The sequence below is a fragment of the Sinocyclocheilus rhinocerous genome, unplaced genomic scaffold (assembly GCF_001515625.1).
Source record: "Sinocyclocheilus rhinocerous isolate Xijiao unplaced genomic scaffold, SAMN03320098_v1.1 scaffold832, whole genome shotgun sequence".
NCBI lineage: Eukaryota > Metazoa > Chordata > Actinopteri > Cypriniformes > Cyprinidae > Sinocyclocheilus > Sinocyclocheilus rhinocerous.
This window is the reverse complement of record NW_015641039.1, coordinates 593,309-613,111: the sequence shown is the minus strand read 5'-3', so window position 1 is coordinate 613,111 and position 19,803 is coordinate 593,309. Positions and strand designations below refer to the sequence as shown.

Genomic DNA, 19,803 nt, shown 5'->3' with positions numbered 1-19,803 from the left:
GCTCAGGATACTAAGGGGTGATTCTCTTATATGTCTCAATGAGATAATCAGCTTTGTCTTAAGATGTCTTCAGTTTTATTTTAGGAGAAACGTTAAACTTTTACTAATATTGTAAATATTAAAACTGTCATTTAAATAGTTATTTATTAATATAATTTAAATAGTAGTTTAAATAACATTAAACATTTCAGAATATCAAGGGTTACTAGTTTAAATGTTTAAATTGATCTTCAATGTCCAGCATTGTATACACCACATTTTCTACAACATTGTATACAACACACTAGAAAGGACTTAGAAGTGCAAGATGTTTAGTATAAGAGCAATACCTTTTTTTAACAAATGTAACACTAGTGTACCAGTGTTTTTTTGTTTGTTTGTTTTTTTGCTTCGTTTAGTATTACAATTTTGTCTTGTACAGCCCACTTTTGCATGCAGGTAAATATAGGTTATGGTTTCCTCTGTTAATCACTGTGCAATAAAACAATATCTACATAAAACAACTTCAAATATGACAATGCATGTATTGTCTTTGATTGAAATGGTGTTGATAAATGGCATTGATGCTAACCAGAGTGAAGAAAGATAAAATAAAAAAAGATCTCTTTACCATTTCAAATAGTTCTCCTAGACAGAAATGAGGTTACCTTAAGATTGAATGGAAACCTTTGCTTGAGTTCCTGCTTTTCAAACTTGTCTCCTGAGACAAAAACTCTAACACTGTCAAATGTCCAGCATTGTATACACCACATTTTCCAAACACACTAGAAAGGACTTACAAGTGCAAGATGTTTAGTATAAGAGCAATACCTTTTTTTAACAAATGTAACACTAGTGTACCAGTGTTTTTTTGTTTGTTTGTTTTTTTGCTTCGTTTAGTATTACAATTTTGTCTTGTACAGCCCACTTTTGCATGCAGGTAAATATAGGTTATGGTTTCCTCTGTTAATCACTGTGCAATAAAACAATATCTACATAAAACAACTTCAAATATGACAATGCATGTCTCTAACACTCTCACAATGGTCTTCTTTAAAGCTTTAGAAGAGATTTCAACAACTTTACACACTGTGCTCAGATTTTTCTCCTTAGCTGAAGACTCTGGATCTCTCACATTTGTCTCTTTTAAAGCTTTAGAAGAGGTCTCAACAACATCACACACTCAGGTGACTTGACTTGACTTGACTTATTCAGTTCCTAAACTCATGTTAAAATGATTACACTAATGTTAAAATTACATTTCTATGTAATGCTCGAGTAAAATACATATCGTTCACTTTCAGAAGTTGTTATAGGGGTGCTTTCTTATCAGAATCAGAATGAGCTTTATTCACCACTTAAGTGTGCGCAAACACAAGGAATTTGTTGTGGTTTTACAGGAACTCTTGGTACATACATACATACGAATAACCATATATGACACAAGTTAGTTATAGAAGTTCACAGAACTGACTCAGCAACAGTACATTACTATTTCCAACAACAAATTATGTGCCTAAGTACATAAACATTGTTCTATAAAAAGTAACATTGTCCCGTCTTTCGGGACAGACAAGGGATGAATATGTCGTCCGTATTCGGTACCATAAAAACTCTCTTTGGCTTTGATTCCTTATAGCATCTCTGTCTTTGAGACTGTTTTGGACAGTTTGTAAATGCAGAGTTTTGTACCGTCTAGTTCTTAAATTAGCAGTTAATACTTCACAGTATAAAAACTAGCAGAAAACAACACTCATGTTGACCTGTTTTGAGAAATGTATGAAAGTAAACCCCAAACTATCAGCGCAGTTTTTCTAAGTCGATCATGTCCAAGAATGGATTTTTTTTTTTCATGCGAGATGTGCAGTACCTTGTATAAAGCACATCAAGATCATACCCATGTTGATGGCCCCTCACTGGCAAAATCAGAGCTTTGAGAAAATGTGTTTAAAAGGGACTGTGTTTTGAGGTGAAATTGGTTAATCAAGTGTTTCTGGCTAACTGAATTTATCTGCTTTGTGTTTCTGTGGTAACCTTAGTGATACTAATTGAGAGTCGACGAAGAGAAGTTTAAGTGTCATTTAACAAGCTGACCTTTGATTACTGCCTGCTGTTTTACAAGGGGCTGATTGTATTTGTATCAGAACAGGTCAAGAGCTTTGTCATTTATTACTGGACTCTAGGGTTTTGTAGAATAGAGAAGCATTATTATTTCAAATTAATTTGTCAGCTTAAATTAAATTCATAAATTATTTTTAAATGAATTCATTTATAATTTAAATACATATTAAATTGTAAAAAATATTATATTTTATTTGTCAGAGCATGAATCAATAAATAGCTATAGTTGCTCTCATCATGATTTGTATGAGCTTTTACACAAATTCGCAGGTCAACTCAGCTTGCCAAAGAGACGTGCAGTGAAACTTCATACTTTAATAAAAATGATTTTGAAAATCAAAGGCTTGACTGAATGTATATCATTAGAAAATAGTTTTTTTCATTTATTTATTTATTTATTTCAGAGAGAATTAATTTGATCAACCGGAGTCTGAAATTTAAATTTAACAATGTAATGCAACTATTTACATTAACTTGACTTGACTCTGATTACAAGTTTCCTGGAAGTCATATTTTGAAGGATAATAAAATTTCAAGAGCTGAGATGATCAGATTTCGTTTGAGGTCATGTGCTATGCTATGCTATGCTATGACTGTTTGTGTAGGCATTATTTATGTAATTCTGAAATCAAAATTCACAGATCCAAGCATGTGTAAAGTTCAGGGTGCTCATGACAAACCTGTGATTTACATTATGAATGAATGAGGCATTTGTATAGCGCTTTATTGTGTATTGCTGTACACCCAAAGCACTTTACAATCATATGGGGGGGTCTCTCCTCAACCACCACCAGTGTGCAGCATCATGTAATGCAACTATTTACATTAACTTGACTTGACTCTGATTACAAGTTTCCTGGAAGTCATATTTTGAAGGATAATAAAATTTCAAGAGCTGAGATGATCAGATTTCGTTTGAGGTCATGTGCTATGCTATGCTATGCTATGACTGTTTGTGTAGGCATTATTTATGTAATTCTGAAATCAAAATTCACAGATCCAAGCATGTGTAAAGTTCAGGGTGCTCATGACAAACCTGTGATTTACATTATGAATGAATGAGGCATTTGTATAGCGCTTTATTGTGTATTGCTGTACACCCAAAGCACTTTACAATCATATGGGGGGGTCTCTCCTCAACCACCACCAGTGTGCAGCATCCACCTGGATGATGCGACGGCAGCCACAGTACAACAGCACCAGTGCACTCACCACACACAGGTGGAGAGGAGAGAGAGATAGAGCCAATCAAGTGAATGAGGATTATTAGGAGGCCATGATTGACAAGGGCCAGTGGAGGGAATTTGGCCAGGACACCGGGGTTACACCGCTACTCTTTTTACGAGAAGTGCCATGGGATTTTTAATGACCACAGAGAGTCAGGACCTCGGTTTAACGTCTCATCCGAAAGACGGTGCTCTTCGGCAGTATAGTGTCCCCGTCACTATACTGGGGCGTTAGGACCCACACAGACCACAGGGTGAGTACCCCCTGCTGGCCTCACTCACACCTCTTCCAACACCAACCTCGTTTTCCCAGGAGGTCTCCCATTCAGGTACTGACCAAGCTCAACCCTGCTTAGCTTCAGTGGGCAACCAGTCTTGGGCTGCAGGGTGATATGGCTGTGGATAATTAATTCTGAGCCCACTCAATGTAATTAACACTGAACTACCAGGAGCATGTAATTATTCTGTTCAAATGGCTTTGTTTCCCTGCATAATGTCTATGCGGTGTTCCACACAAAATATATATATATATATGTATATATATATAATCAATCACACAATAAGTAATAAAACTCAACCTTTGTTTTCATGAAGGAAGTATCTTTTAGTCAACTTAGGTTTTTTTTTTTTTTTTTACTAATTTAATTTTCCTTGTAGGGCTGTCAATAGTTTTATATTTAAATTGTATATATAATATTAAACAATACACCTTTTTCATTGAATAATATTTAAATACATTTATTTTCATCTTTATTTAAATGAATTCTATGCATTTCAGTAAACCTTCACATTTATGTATTTTACTTCAACTTAGTCGTACGTAACAGTAACAAGTGCAGTGAGCTTTATGCATAAGGAAAATATGCTTGTAAATTATGTAGGCTTGTTTTAAGTAAGCTCAAAAGCTGACCATAAATATGTTTAGCCTTTTTTGTGCACTCTCTTACTTCTCTCTCTCTCTCTCATATGCGCACATACAGTTGAGCACAAATACATCTGCACCCAAATATTTCTGTTTGTTCACACTGTGAGCTGTGGGTGTCCTCTGCATCATTCAGTCACTCCACTGCACTGGTATCACATGTAGTTTGATGCCAAACATAAACAACATAATGGGGGCTGAACATCTTGTTCTTGATTTTCAGTACAAAACGAGTTCTGACAAATATACAGGTGCATCTCAATAAATTAGAATGTCGTGGAAAAGTTCATTTATTTCAGTAATTCAACTCAAATTGTGAAACTCGTGTATTAAATAAATTCAATGCACACAGACTGAGCCAAATAAACAAACTTCATTCCGTAGGGTGGAACCTCATTTTCAAATGGATATGTTTACGGCACGGTACTGAGAATGCATTATTTTGCACATCCGTTTCTGCGATTTGAAAAGACATCAAGAGCAGAGCTGCTCATTTCCATTATGAATTATTCAGCAGCGATATCCCCGTTCGTTCACCTGTTATTTCCGGGCCAGAGGATGAACAGACACGGTGACATGCTAGCTTGAGTTGTTAGCTCCAGTGTGTGCGTGTGTTCTGCTCCAGTGCCATGGAGCCGGATGAACTGTCCATTGCTTTTGTGAGTAGAAGATTAATAGATGTGTGCTTGTTTTATCTCAGTGAACAGCAGACATGATTGTGAATAGAGAAACAAATTCAACCATGATTTGATAGGCAAAGGTGCACAAATCCATACAGTAAAGATTCAAATGCTATTTGCTTGACAAACAGAGAAAAAAGTTATATTGTACAAATAATTGATTTGTTAAATCAAATGAAAAATTGTGTTTTTGATTGGTCCAGACGCTACAAGTTAAAAAGTTACTCAGAATCATTCAGATTCATTTTATTTCTTATTTGTTCACTTTGTCTGTATGTAATTGTTTAACATCCAAAATTATCAAAACCAAGCTTTCCAACACATCATGTTTGTGCAATGTTTAGATAATTTGAGACCTTGTAAACAACAGACTGACTGAAGATACACAAAAGATCTGGTGAAAACAACAATGAATTAAATTGTTGCTCAGTGGCTTCCATTCACATCTGTGCTGATAAGACTCTCACAGACCCAAATTAATTTCTAGTTCATGCTGGTTTATTCTGGTTTGGTGCTACCAGCACTGTTTTAAAGACACAGTATCAAATGAACAGGATAATTCAACTTTCAAGCACAATGCATTCCATATACAGGTGCATCTCAATAAATTAGAATGTCGTGGAAAAGTTAATTTATTTCAGTAATTCAAATCAAATTGTGAAACTCGTGTATTAAATAAATTCAATGCACACAGACTGAAGTAGTTTAAGTCTTTGGTTCTTTTAATTGTGATGATTTTGGCTCACATTTAACAAAAACCCACCAATTCACTATCTCAACAAATTAGAATACACAATTAAAAGAACCAAAGACTTAAACTACTTCAGTCTGTGTGCATTGAATTTATTTAATACACAAGTTTCACAATTTGATTTGAATTACTGAAATAAATTAACTTTTCCACGACATTCTAATTTATTGAGATGCACCTGTATGTGGTACTTCAAGCTTGAAATTGCTCTGATGATAGAGACATTCCTATATAAACATACAAGTCAGAGGGCATTATTATTATTTTCTTTCTTTAATAATATCATGTAGCTTTTTGTTTAAATTATTTAAGCAATATCACATTTTTTCCAAATTATAGTTCTTTCTGAATTATATTATATTATATTATATTATATTATATTATATTATATAAATAGCCCTGTCTGTGACAGCAACAGTTTGTCTTCCCTGATTTATTTACATAGATATCATCTGAAGGCTTTGATCCTTTGTCAGCGAGAAACCTAGAAATATGTGCTGTAAATTAAATGTGAAGGCAGTTTGTGTTGAGATGAAAGAACGAGTGGATGTGGGAGCATTTGTAATTATCATCATCCACCAGTCATTGAGCAATATGGTGTTTCAAACCTGTTTATGGCGAAGGTTTTTTTTCCAATACCTTTAATTCCAGTCATGTTATTTTTGTCTTTTTTTTTCATTCTAAAAAAAATAAATGTATTTATTCATTTATTTAAAGAATGACTAAAAAATGAAATTTAATTTAAACATTAAAAAAAGAAAGAAAAAGTTATGACCCTGTACTCTAATAATACTGTACATGTATGAAATTAATGTTTTTCTTTTCTTTACTTTTCTTTTCTTTTCTTTTCTTTTTTCTTTCCTTTCTTTCCTTTCTTTTACTTTCTTTTCTTTTCTTTTCCCAGCTCGCACTTTGATCCTGTGGAATCAGACATCTAGTCCCACCAACTCTACAGGTCAGTTTACAACTCAGGTCTTTATCTGTAAATATGACAAATTGCAAACAGAAACACAGTGTTTCAGCCAGTGGTCATGACTCTAATATTCCCAAGAAAATATTTAGTTTAGTCTTTGAGCAAGTGAAATTACTTCAGACGCTGCAATACATTTTGGCCATGATATCATGCACTAGAGACTCTGTTTTTAATTATTGATAACAAATAGTAAATTCAGAACTTGAAAGATGTAGTGTGTCATTTTTGTGCCAATAAAATAACCAGATAAATAAAATAGCCTGCTTTAAAACAGGTTTCCCAAAACACAACCTATGTCCACCATCGGTTGGTCAAACAGATGGTCCCAAGTTCAAATGTATTTTCTTTCTGCGAAAAATGTACTCTGAATGCAGTGGAATAAGACATATATGTGAAAGTCCCCAGGGAGATTAAGAACTCTTAAAAACATGTTTTAATTTCCGCTGGAGCCCCACAGATCCTTTTTGATTGAAAGAACAATGTGTGGAAAAACTCTGAATTCTGAAAAAGAGGCTAATTCAGATGATAGGAGTGTGTCCTGCAGCTCACACAAACACATAGAAGAAAGCCACAGAGATGAAGATGGATAAAGAGATTGAAACCATCTTCATGAATCCCACGTGTCTCCCATGCAGCCATAAGCCTTAAGCGCTCATGCTAGAGCCTCTGAATATGTTTACTCTCCAGTTTTTTAAGAATAAGCATTTCTTTAGGAAATGTGAGACTCGATTGTTGCCCAGATACCACTTAGAAGATAACCAGTGTTAAATGATCTCCAGCGAATGTAATAGGAAACACTTGGTGCTGATTGACTCAATTTAAAACGGTAGGTATTGATTCTGTGCACGTAGTGGAAAGCTCAGCGCGTTTCAGTAAATATTGGAACACCACTCACAAATTTCTGCACATTATCTTCTGTGATTGTTTAATAAATATTTTATCTAATCAGACTATGCTTTCAGCTGCCAGTAAGTAACACTGCATTTCAACAGTACACCTTTTCTTTTGGCACTTTTATTGACAGTGATTAGACTACCGGTCAAAAGTTTGGAATAATGAAGATTTTTTAAATGTTTTTGAAATAAGTCTCTTATGCTCACTAAGGCGTCACTTTGATCATAAACACAGTATAAACAGTTGTGAAATATTACTGCAATTTAAAATAACAGTTTTCCTTTTTTATATATTTTACCACAAAACCAGTCATAAGGGTCAATTTTTTGAAATTGAGATTTATACGTCATCTGAAAGCTGAATAAATAAGCTTTCCATTGATGTATGGTTTGTTATGACAATATTTGGCAGAGATACAACTATTTGAAAATCTGGAATCTGAGGGTGCAAAAAAATCAAAATATTGAGAAAATCGCCTTTAAAGTTTTCCAAATGAAGTTCTTAGCAATGCATATTACTAATCAAAAATTAAGTTTTTATATATTTACAGTAGGAAATTTACAAAATATCTTCATGGGACATGATCTTTACTTAATGTCCTAATGATTTTTGGCTTAAAAGAAAAATCAATAATGTTGACCCATACAATGTATTTTTGGCTACTGCTACAAATATACCCCAGCGACTTAAGACTGGTTTTGTGCTCCAGGGTCACATATATTTTATTACTCTGATGGAAAAGCTGAATTTTCAGCAGCCATTACTCCAGTCTTCAGATCATGATCTTTCAAAAATAATTGTAATATGCTGATTTGGTGCTCATTTTTTATCAGTTATTGTTTTCTCAGTTATCAGTAATGGTTCTATTTATATTCATTTGAAAGCAGTTGTTGCTCCTAGTTATCGTTAGCGTACTATATACATTAATATAGTTTTCATTATGGTTGTTGGTGTGTTATTTTTCAACATACAACCTTATGAAAACAGCTGAACTACAATCATGCTACTGAATTATACAGCTAGTTAGCAGCATCACTACTTTTAATTATGATCTTCTCTTTATTACTTTACAGGGTTATAGTTTACTAAAACAAAACAAAAAAAAACATTATTCCTTTCTTTTTTCATTCTTTTGTCCTTCCTTGCTTCCTCCCTTCCTTTCAAACATCTGTCCAGTTGTTTTCTTTCTTTCATGTCTGCCCTTTTCTCTTTCTTTCTTTCTTTCTTATATTTTCCTATATAATATATTTTCTTATATTTTTACACAAATAAAACCTATTAATTTAGCCAATGAAGCACAATTAATATTTTTTTCTAATGTAAAATATTATGAAAAGAGCTTAACTACAGTCACACTGCTGAAAAATATAGCTAGTTCTAGCGTTAATTGCTGCTTTTAGTTATAACTTCATCAGGTTTCTTCACATGAAACATACTCTAAAATACCATCAATTCCAGCCAAGAAAGCAAAAATATGTGTGCTTGTGTTTCATAATCTATTGCTTTAATCTAAGTCGTTTTTCTCTATCTTCCTCTGCCTTTCAGGTTTGTTCTGTAACACTTCGATTGATGGCATTGGGACATGCTGGCCCAGGAGCAGTGCTGGAGAAGTGGTGTCCCGCCCCTGTCCGGAGACCTTCCTCGGAGTCCGATACAACACCACCAGTAAGTGCTGAGCATCTCACATCGAATCGCTCTTTCACGCCTGTCCCATCTGGACTGCTCCGTCTGTTCCTGTTTATGACAGCACAAGCTGTTTATTTATTTATTTTATATATCTGTTTTATAGAAGACCTAGTCACTCGACTCATACGTTCTTGCATCTCTTGTCAAGCTGATGTTGTTGGACTTCAAACAATGGCAGGTCTTTGGGGATATTTTCAAGGCCTGTGACGTGTCGAAGTCATGTTTTGGATGAATGTATACATCTGGCACTGCTTGATAGGAACAGCAGCAGCCTGAGTGCCATAATGGAGCTGACAGCTGAGAGCTACACTACATAACAAGCTTTCAGATTCATGTGTGCGTGTGTGTAGGACAGAGGGAGGGAGTGTGTGCGCCTCTGCCAAATTGGCCTGTGTGTGTTGGGCTGCATGTAGGTCAGTTTTTGAGCTGGTGCATGCTACCAAGTTATGTTTTACCATTGCTAACAAGCTCACTAATTGTTCTGCCAGTGTGAGTGTGTGAGTGTGTAGCTGTAATGGGAGAGACTCACTGCTGTGACAAAAGTGTTCCAGTGTCCCTCAGAGACAAGTTCTAAATGCTCCCTTTGGGTGGAGGTGTAGTTTTTATGAAATTTAACATTGTCTTCTTCCATTCATCTTTCCTTCTTTTTGTCTTCTCTTTATTCCTTTCTTTCTTTTGTCCTTCCTTCCATTCTTCCTCCATCCCTTCCTTTCAATATTCCTTCCCATTTTATTCTTCCTTCCCATTTACTATTTTTTTTCTTTTTTCTTTCCTTCCTTCCATTTATGTTTTCTTTCTTTGTATTCTTTATTCTTCCTTCCTTCATTCCCGTTATGTTTTCTTTCTTTACGCCTTCTCTTTATTCCCTTTTTATTTTTTACTTATAATCCTTTCTTTCTTTCTTTCTTTCTTCATACCTTCCTTCCTTCCTTTTGTTTTCTTTCTTCATGTCTTCTCTTTATACCTTTTATTTTTATCCTTCCTTCCCTTCTTCCTTCCTTTTATTTTCTTTCTTACAGTTGTTTTTCCTTCCTTCTTTCTTCATTCCTTCCTTTTATTGTTTTCTTTCTGCTTTCTTACCTTCCAAATTGGTTCTTACCTTTCTTTCTTTGAGAGAGGAGGAGATAAAGAGAATGAAGTCTGATGCCAAAGTTATTGTTAAAGATGAAATATATGAGAATACGGATGTGCGGCCAGGGGACAGATATAACTCATGAGTAATGATTTATTTGCACTTTTTTATCCTTAATAATAATTCATTTTTCTCCTGCACCTGGAACAAAGCTTAGAAAGATAGTGAAATGTGCAATAAAGCAGGTGTTAGGAACATTCTTGCTGCCACTGGATTGCACTGTGTGTGTGTGTGTGTGTGTACCTGTTTTTCTATTCTGGTGGGGACTTAAACCTGAATACACACAGACTCATGGGGACTTGTGTCACGGTGGGGACCTAAATTGAGGTCCCCACGGGTATTACCCCTATGGAGAGTCCCCACAAGGATAGCTGACCAGACATGTGTGTGTGTGTGTGTGTGTGTGTGTGTGTGTGTGATTGACATACTTTGTCATACATATTAAGGAATGGCCCTACACCCATAGATGCGTGGCTAGTTGATTAGTGTATTAAGATTCACTAGAGCTGATAGCATGATTGATTTTTAAGGTCCCGTGGCTGCAGCAATTTGTAGAGCTTCAGGCAGTGTGCAGTGCAAATCAGGAACATATACAATATTCACAGTGCACTGCACACAGTTTCTGCTCTTATATTGGCCTTTCTCATGTTTTTTATTCCCCAGTGGAATGAAATATGTGTGTATTTAAATGACAGAAAGAAAACAAGATTGAAAGATTTTTTTTTTTTTTGTACATGCTTTTTTGTTAGTATTGATTTTTGTAAAATATTTATATATGTTGGAACTAATTTCCTAACAGATCATCAAAAAAGCTGAAAAAAAAAATATATATTCTCTTCTTCTCATTCATTTGAACAAATTTGACCATCACTTAATCCAAGTGGTCTTATTGGTTAATCAACAAATGTTTTGATGTTCCTTAAGATATTTGTTTATGTTTATTGTCTGTTTGTAAAGTATCAAACACTGTTATTAAGCGTTAGGTCCCGTGGCTGCAGCAATTTGTAGAGCTTCAGGCAGTGTGCAGTGCAAATCAGGAACATATACAATATTCACAGTGCACTGCACACAGTTTCTGCTCTTATATTGGCCTTTCTCATGTTTTTTATTCCCCAGTGGAATGAAATATGTGTGTATTTAAATAACAGAAAGAAAACAAGATTGAAAGATTTTTTTTTTTTTGTACATGCTTTTTTGTTAGTATTGATTTTTGTAAAATATTTATATATGTTGGAACTAATTTCCTAACAGATCATCAAAAAAGCTGAAAAAAAAAATATATATTCTCTTCTTCTCATTCATTTGAACAAATTTGACCATCACTTAATCCAAGTGGTCTTATTGGTTAATCAACAAATGTTTTGATGTTCCTTAAGATATTTGTTTATGTTTATTGTCTGTTTGTAAAGTATCAAACACTGTTATTAAGCGTTAGCATTTTGTCAGCACAGAACAGGACAGACTGCAAGGGAGATGAACCAATCAGTGACTTTGTGGAAATTAGGTTTTTCAGAGAGATTAAAGAGGTGGATATTAGATAAATCAATAGCAAACAATCAAGATACATATTACAAATCAATGAAAAATGTTACAGTACTGCAATGTACAGTCATCACATTACAAAATGCTCTTGCGTTACTCAAACAAGCTGACACAAAATCCATAATGTTTGTAATATCTAATGACACCACCTGGTTTTCCATTCTGCCAGTAGAATAGAGTATACTGTCAGTACTGTAAATTATATTGACTGTTAGAATTGTAGGACATGTACTTGCCCATCTTCATGATCTCTCTAATAAGCTTTTGCCCACAAAGTCATTCATTCTTGCACACACACAAACACTTTGAATGTACATGGTAAGCATATATTGTGGTTACCAGATGATCAGATTTTCAGGCTACACGCACAACTGAATATGTGTAAGTATACCAAAGGATTTTTTAATGAACCATTAAGATCAGTTGGATAAATTATATTTGTAAACAGTTAAAGAAATGAGGACAGGCGCAAATGAAAAGTTTAATGTTAAGTACATTGTGAAAGTGTATAGTATTTCACAATGTAGTGTATTAACTGAAAATATGCTGAAAGATTTGAGAGAAAAAATAATGAAAAGTGTACTGAGAGTACTGATAGTTTTGAAAAGTGTACTAATAATTAATTGCAGCAATGCAGAGTCTTTTTTTCTCTCCGTGTAGCACATTTGATTGAGTGAAATGACATTGAAGGCTTTAAATTACTTGAATATAATTGTTTCTTTTCTAAAGATCATGCAGGGTGACACAGCATTATTTAACATTAATGAAAAGAATGTGCATTCATTGCCATGGACAGCATTGAATTATCTATCAAATTCAGTAAAGAGCTTTGAACCCAGCAACTGGGCTAGACTTAGGGCTGCGCGATATGGCCAAAAACATTATCACGATAACATTTTTTAATATCAGTCGATATCCATAATTGTCATGATAAATGCCATATCTTTATTTCTTTCAAGTTTAAAGGCAGATTTTTGTTCCTAAGTGAAAGTTGTAGAAAGCAGACCATTAAATGTGGTTTTAAACGACTCTTTATGGTCAGAACATGACAAACACTTCACGTTTTTGAAATCTTTAATGAGTGATATTGTTTCAAATCATGAAGCAGGTTTGTGTGCCTGACTTTGATAACGCGTATCATCAGCACAGTTTGCAGTGCAGGTTTCAATATTAATAATATTAAATTTTTTTCTCTTAGAAATGCACACTTGACAGTAGCTTGAGATGCAGATGTAAATTTATGTTCCTTATCAAAAACAGTAACATCTGTAAAAATTGTACCTCGTTTGTATATGGTGAAATTTAATTATTCTGACTGTTTGAGTTTTATTCAAATAAACGATTGGTCTTCCACAGTAGCTTATTTGTGCATTTATACTAAATGTATTTAGACTACTGCTTTTCATACAAATACCTAGAAACCGTATAAATGCACAAATGCTATGGCTTAATCACAAAAATACTGTAATTATATTCCATTACTCCTTTAACGCTTAAAGACCTAGAACATTTTTGGGGCACCTGACACGCCTGCACCTTTCTTTGTTTTTTAAGACCTATTCTAGCAGTCAGCATCAAGTGTCATATATCATTATAAACAGGAGAACTTGAAGTTTCAGTCTAGATAATTTAAAGTCCCAGTTTTCCTTTTGTTTTCTCTAAGAATGAATGAATTTCCAGAATTTTAAGAAAAACGCAAGCAACAATTGGGTGTTTTTTACTGTGTACTCAAACAGAAACTCCTTCATATTACTATATATACATATATTACATTCATATACTATATATACTTCATATTACATATTACTACTCCTAACATATTTTATTTCTTTAGAAAGTTGTATCTGGGTGTTTTACACGTCCTAATAAAATTTTGTCTACATATAACATTCCCCAAGCAAGTTATAGCCATTTATTACAATATTGTTATAGGCGCTTTTCAGTGAAAAACAGGTCTATTTAGTTTATTCACAATATAGATGTGTCCAAAAAACATTCAATTGCACAAATTGTCTTCTGCAACAAAAATACAAACAGTGCAAATGATTCACAAACTACACACAAAATGAGTGAGAAATATACAGAGTGCAACAGAAAAAATAGTGAAAATGATCTTTATGAACTATATAAGATTATTTACATAATATGCATAATATATAAATGATTGATCCGCTGGCTGTACTCTGCGTTGGAATCGATTTTACCGGGACATCGCCTAGCGACGTGAAGACATAAATTCCAGTTCTTTATCCGATATGTACCGTTGTTTCATCCTTGGTTTTGGTTTGTTTTATGTCAAAGTACTCAGTCGTGTGTTTTTTCTGGGCTTTTTCAGAGAGTTCTCTCATGCAAATGTGTTGTTTTGTGTTTGTTTACATGCACGCACGACAGACTTTACTTTCACTTTGCGTTTGTTCAAATTTACAAAGAAAAATTCTAAATGGTGGTTCAAAAGACCAAAACCTGTTTATTGGTTGAATTTGGGACAGTTTGAACCAATCTGGACACGGGGGTGGGACTAAGCGTCAACAATCGTTCCTGTTTGGCTCAGAGGAACGAAATGCATTGGTTTCTTCTGACGAATCAATGTTGTCAAAATGTGATGACGTAATCACGAACACTACGGAGCCTCTGAATATCCAAATAAGATAAATGAGATATCTCCAAAAAGGATTAGCGGTTCGAAAGTTATTAAACATTTAAGAACAATAGTTATTTTATTGTCTTTGAGGGTTAATAAATTTAATACATGTCTACATTAATAATAATACAATTTGATATAAATATCCCACATTTCTGCCACAATATTAATGTTACTGCATGGTAAATGATGGTGATTTGTAGATTGAAAAGCCTTCTGACTGTCTCGTTGCGCACAGTGTTTCTCCTGTTTGTCAGCACTGTTTCACCGGGCTTTAAATTAAATCACAGAGTCATTTGTGTTCTTCGCTGAATTCAAGCACTTCACACTGGATCTCACAGCACTGTTTAGTGTTGCATGACTGAGACTCATCAGTGAGTAAACGCATCAGCTCTAGTGAACTCGCGCTGCGCTGCCGTTTGAACTTTGACCCGAGTGGATAAATGCTCCGTGTGGCGAGCTTCAAATGAGTAGCGCTGTTTCGTTCCGCTTTTGAAGCATAAACATTATATCGAACTCTTGTTATCGTTTTATTGAGGAAAATTATACCGTGATTATTATCGTTATCGTTTTATCGTCCAGACTACATTTAAGGTAAACCACATCTAGTAGTGGTTTGTCTGAGAACATTTGTGGGGAAAAACATACAAAGCCTCAGTAAAGTTAGAAAACAAGAAAATAATAGGAAAGAGAAAACAGACTATTGAAATGGTTAGTCAGATTTCCAAAATTGAGTATTTTTAAAATAATCTTTTCTATAGTTCAAATAACTTTGTCAGATGACGGACAGTAAAATACCAGCTTGAATTTGGAGGGAAAAACGTGCAATTGAGCAATTACACAAATGTACGCAGTTTTTTTTTCAACGTACATCTCTTGTGTTCTGTGGAGAAAAGAACAGATGTTGTATTTTATGTAGTACATACAGTTCAATTAATACGTCGGAAACTACACTTGATGCTTTATGCTACACATCTGCTGATTTAAAATAGTAAAAAATAAATAAAAAAAAACATGATTCACAGCAATATCACTTTAAAACCTTCATTTGTAGCAGCTATACTGCTATAGAGGCAATCTTGATTGTAACCCAGGCAGTGCTAACTGTGCTCCTGGAGATCCATCTTCCTGTAAAATGAACTCTAATCGGACACACCTGAGCCAGTTAATCAAGCTTTTTTCTTCTTTTTCTTTTTTTTTTTCAAATCAAATTCAGAGGGGGAAAAAACACATTATTTGGATGCAGAAATGGTTGATTGGGGATAAAATAGGCTAAAATATTGTATGTTATGTATGTGTTAATTCTTATTTTTATTTTCCTCTAATTTGTATTGGCTATAAACAAAAATACTAACCAAAAGACACAATATGTATTCATAGTTACAGTGTTTGATTATTTATTCATTTTAATTTGTTTAATTTTTTAATAATATTTTCTTCAACTATCCAGCACACAGGATTTAGATCAGCATCTGAAATCACTCACCCATTTTTGTTCAGTTAATTGTGATTAATTAGTAAGTGAACAACTTTTGATACTGCAAAGATATTCTGGGTTCATTTGAGTGTTTTCCGGCACACAGTATCGACTCCAAACTTGCTCATTTTCATTCACTACTTCCCAGTGGTCTAAGTGACTAAAATCATTTTTATTTGAACTGGGTTATAATTCATGATTCATATATTTGACTCATTTAAAATGCTTTGTTTTATTTGTGACTTTGTGTGTGATTTTGTACAGATCAAGGAACTTTTGGGTTCAATTGATCTCTCTTTAGTACACAGTATTTGGATCAAATATTGAATTCACACAGTCATTTTCATTAACTACTTCCCTATGTAGTGCACTCATATTTATATTTAAGTATAGTTTAAAAATAGAACATTGTATAAAATGTTTGTTTTAGCATATAACAAACCTTGGGAGAAATGTGAAGCAAAAAGCTTCAGCTTCTGAGTTGCCACCTCAGGGCAAGTGTGTGAAAGTTAATTATACTCCCACTGTGGGAGGAGGGTTTTACATGACATGACACAACTCCTCATCCCTCCTCTCTCTCTCCTCCTGTCAATCTCTCTCCTTCTCCCAGTCTCACTTTTCCTGCTCTCCTTCAGGCATTGTCAGTCTCTGTCTGACCTTGACAGACTCTTTTATTGCCTGGGTTTTTTGCAAAGGCTGCAATGCAGCGCCATTTCAGCGAGCTCTTATGACAGGTATAGAGAAAGCCAGTTCAGTGGCAGCTGAGCAAGGTCTTTTTTCATTATGCTAAGTGACATTTGCTCTCCATGGGTCAATGGCGGAGCATGCGAGAGAAATGGAGCAGTTACAGCATTCTGTACGTAGCGGTGTTCTTCTTTTTTTTTCATCGTTCCTACATTGTTTCACAGTAGGCTTTTGGAACTGTGACCATTATTGGCTCCATGGTATATTGAACCCCTTAGTAATAAAAGTGACATTTGCTCTCCATGGGTCAATGGCGGAGCATGCGAGAGAAATGGAGCAGTTACAGCATTCCGTACGTAGCTGTGTTCTTTTTTTTTCATCGTTCCTACATTGTTTCACAGTAGGCTATTGGAACTGTGACCATTATTGGCTCCATGGTATATTGAACCCCTTAGTAATAATACTTTTTTTTTTTTATTAAATATCTTTTCTGAATAAAAAAAAAATTTAAAAAAAGTCATATTACCAAATATCATGTATTAAATTATGATTTGGTGATCAATAAACATTTCTTATCATCATCAGTTTTGAAAACAGCTTAACATTTTTGTGGAAACCATGTTTCGTCTGGTTTTTGTACTTAAATCGCTATTGTGAGTAGGATTATTTCTTCCGCATCTCATCCAACGCCTCTTTTGCTAGTTCCAAAACGTCATTTTAAAGCTGGTAATGGAGGCTTGAGCCATTGATAGCATTCTAATGCAGTTATTAATGAAGTTATTAGAAAGAGAGCGAGAGAGACAGAGACACACAGAGAAAGAGAAAGAGAAAGAAAGAGCGAGAGAGAGAAAGAGAGCTTGTATGAATTAGGCTACCTCTGTGTGTCCCTCAACAGTGTTCTGCAGCAGTGTCTCTAAACAGTGCTGTTATTACCTCGCTAGTGAGAAATGTAATGTATAGCCTTTAAGTTGCTACACTATATAGGCTAACTGATCAAATCGTCAGGGCAGCGCTGACAACACCTTTTTGTGCAAACTGCATGACCGTAGTGTGCGTGTGCGAGCACGTGTGATTGCAGTAATTCATATATATATATATATAATTGTCATACTTTAAGTGCTGCATGTCAGAAAAGACAACATGCCAAAAGCAGGATAATGACAAGGATTTTTACTCCTCTGATCTCTTCATTATGCTCTTCCTCCTAATCGCACAGCAAATATTTCAGCTCAACAAATATTTTAGCACTCTTTAAAGACTGTCACAATGCTGCATTGTTTTCCAGCGTTGTTCACTACTCATCCACACAGAAATGGCTATCCTGGCTGCGAAAGCTCTGACAACCTTCTATTTGTCTCGTCACACCATCAGATCTGCTTCAGTCAATTGTGCGGTTGATCAAATGGGCTGGATGTGGAGGTTTACAGGAGGCAGATGACTCACCGTGTAGCAGTTCCTCTGTGCACTGTTTGCTGGTGTGATCTATGGAGCTGTCATTCACTTTCAGATGATCAATCAATATTGCCATGAGCAAAAGGCAAAGAAGATAGGAAGTTAGGAAGAGAGAGTAATAGAAAGAGTGTTTCCTTTCCTGCAGTAAGTGTTTGGGTTGAGTTCACAATTTTTTATTTATTTATTTTTTTAAATGCAAGTGAGTTTGAGTCACTGTTTCAAGGCTCTCTCTGGGCTCTTCGGCTATTTTTACCAGTTAAGTTGAAGTTTTGAGCTGTGTCAGAAGTTTCATAAGGAGCTTCCTAATTACTGTTCATTTTTGGTTTATTTGTTTACTACTTGTCTATGTTAGTATTAAAGTCTTTCCAAGGAGACAAACAGTTAGAGAATAAACTCTAAAAGGAAATTCTAAAATAAAAATATTAGTATCTGGTGGTGATTCCAACTTTTCTATTGCTCTTTACTTAAAAAAAGTGATTAGAAAGAGAGCGTGACGTGCCATGTGGCCAATCATGGTGACCCATACTTGGAATTAGTACTCTGCATTTAACCCATCCAAAGTGCACACACACAGCAGTGAACACACACACCGTGAACACACACCCGGAGCAGTGGGCAGCCATTTTTTTTGCTGCGGCGCCCGGGGAGCAGTTGGGGGTTCGGTGCCTTGCTCAAGGGCACCTCAGTCGTGGTATTGAAGGTGGGAGAGAGCGCTGTACATTCACTCCCCCCACCTACAATCCCTGCCGGTACGAGACTCGAACCCGCAACCTTTGTGTGAAGGTAACAAAAACATTTCTAAATGCAATATGTGAACTGCTAAATCAGGGATGAGTTAATTTGTTATTAATTTGACTCAATCAAGCTGAAAAAAGCTTTATGTTTGTCAGTGATAAAGCACTTTTTATATCCATGTCGGACACTTGAGAAGCAGGCTATAATTTTATCATAGATGCGGTCGTGCTTCTGCACATGTGGTCAGTTTCATTGCCAGTCAACTTGAGGGACAGAGACATCTGAATGGCTATAGGATGATGTTTGACAGATGTTGACTAAGTAGTTTGTGGCTGACCAGAGAAATGGTGAGCGACATAGTTCTTTTTTTTCTTGTGAGAAAATTTGAGATCGTGAGAAAACAACACATAAAAAAAGAAATAATGCATGGGGCCTCTTGCAAAATATGGCATAACAACCCCCACCATCTCAAAAAATAAATAAATAAATAAAATAAAAATTACCTTTTGAAACCTTGATAGCACTAAATACTTATATAAAAGTCTATCTAAAGATAGATAGATAGATAGATAGATACAATAGATGCATATATGTTTATCATTCCTTCTATGTATAGTGTTCCTCCAGCCTGCACGGTTTAAGAAAAAACAGCAATGTCGTTTAAATGTCATTGCACTGTCACAGCTTTATGATGGACGGTAAGCTTTAGCTGATATCACTCTCGTAATTGTGTCTTTTTATGATAGGTGCTGATGTCTGGCCCATAGGGCAATCAGGGCTCTCATCTTGTAGCATCACCTCGACTTGAATCTTTGCTCTACATACCCGCACAAATTGCCAAAGTTGCAACAGTTGCACCAGGTACCATGGAAACTAAAATAAAGTACAGACTTTTTTTTTTTTTTTTT

The 19,803-nt window shown here is 35.0% G+C and overlaps 1 protein-coding gene across 1 annotated transcript in view; it reads left to right on the top strand.

The window, feature by feature from the left end:
- crhr1 (corticotropin releasing hormone receptor 1) overlaps positions 1-19,803 on the top strand; it is a 136,342-nt gene that overhangs the window by 42,260 nt on the left and 74,279 nt on the right. The window contains exons 3-4 of the mRNA XM_016570704.1: positions 6,584-6,634; positions 9,092-9,219. Coding sequence (XP_016426190.1) covers positions 6,584-6,634; positions 9,092-9,219 — 179 coding nt within the window. The remainder of the gene's footprint in view (positions 1-6,583; positions 6,635-9,091; positions 9,220-19,803) is intronic.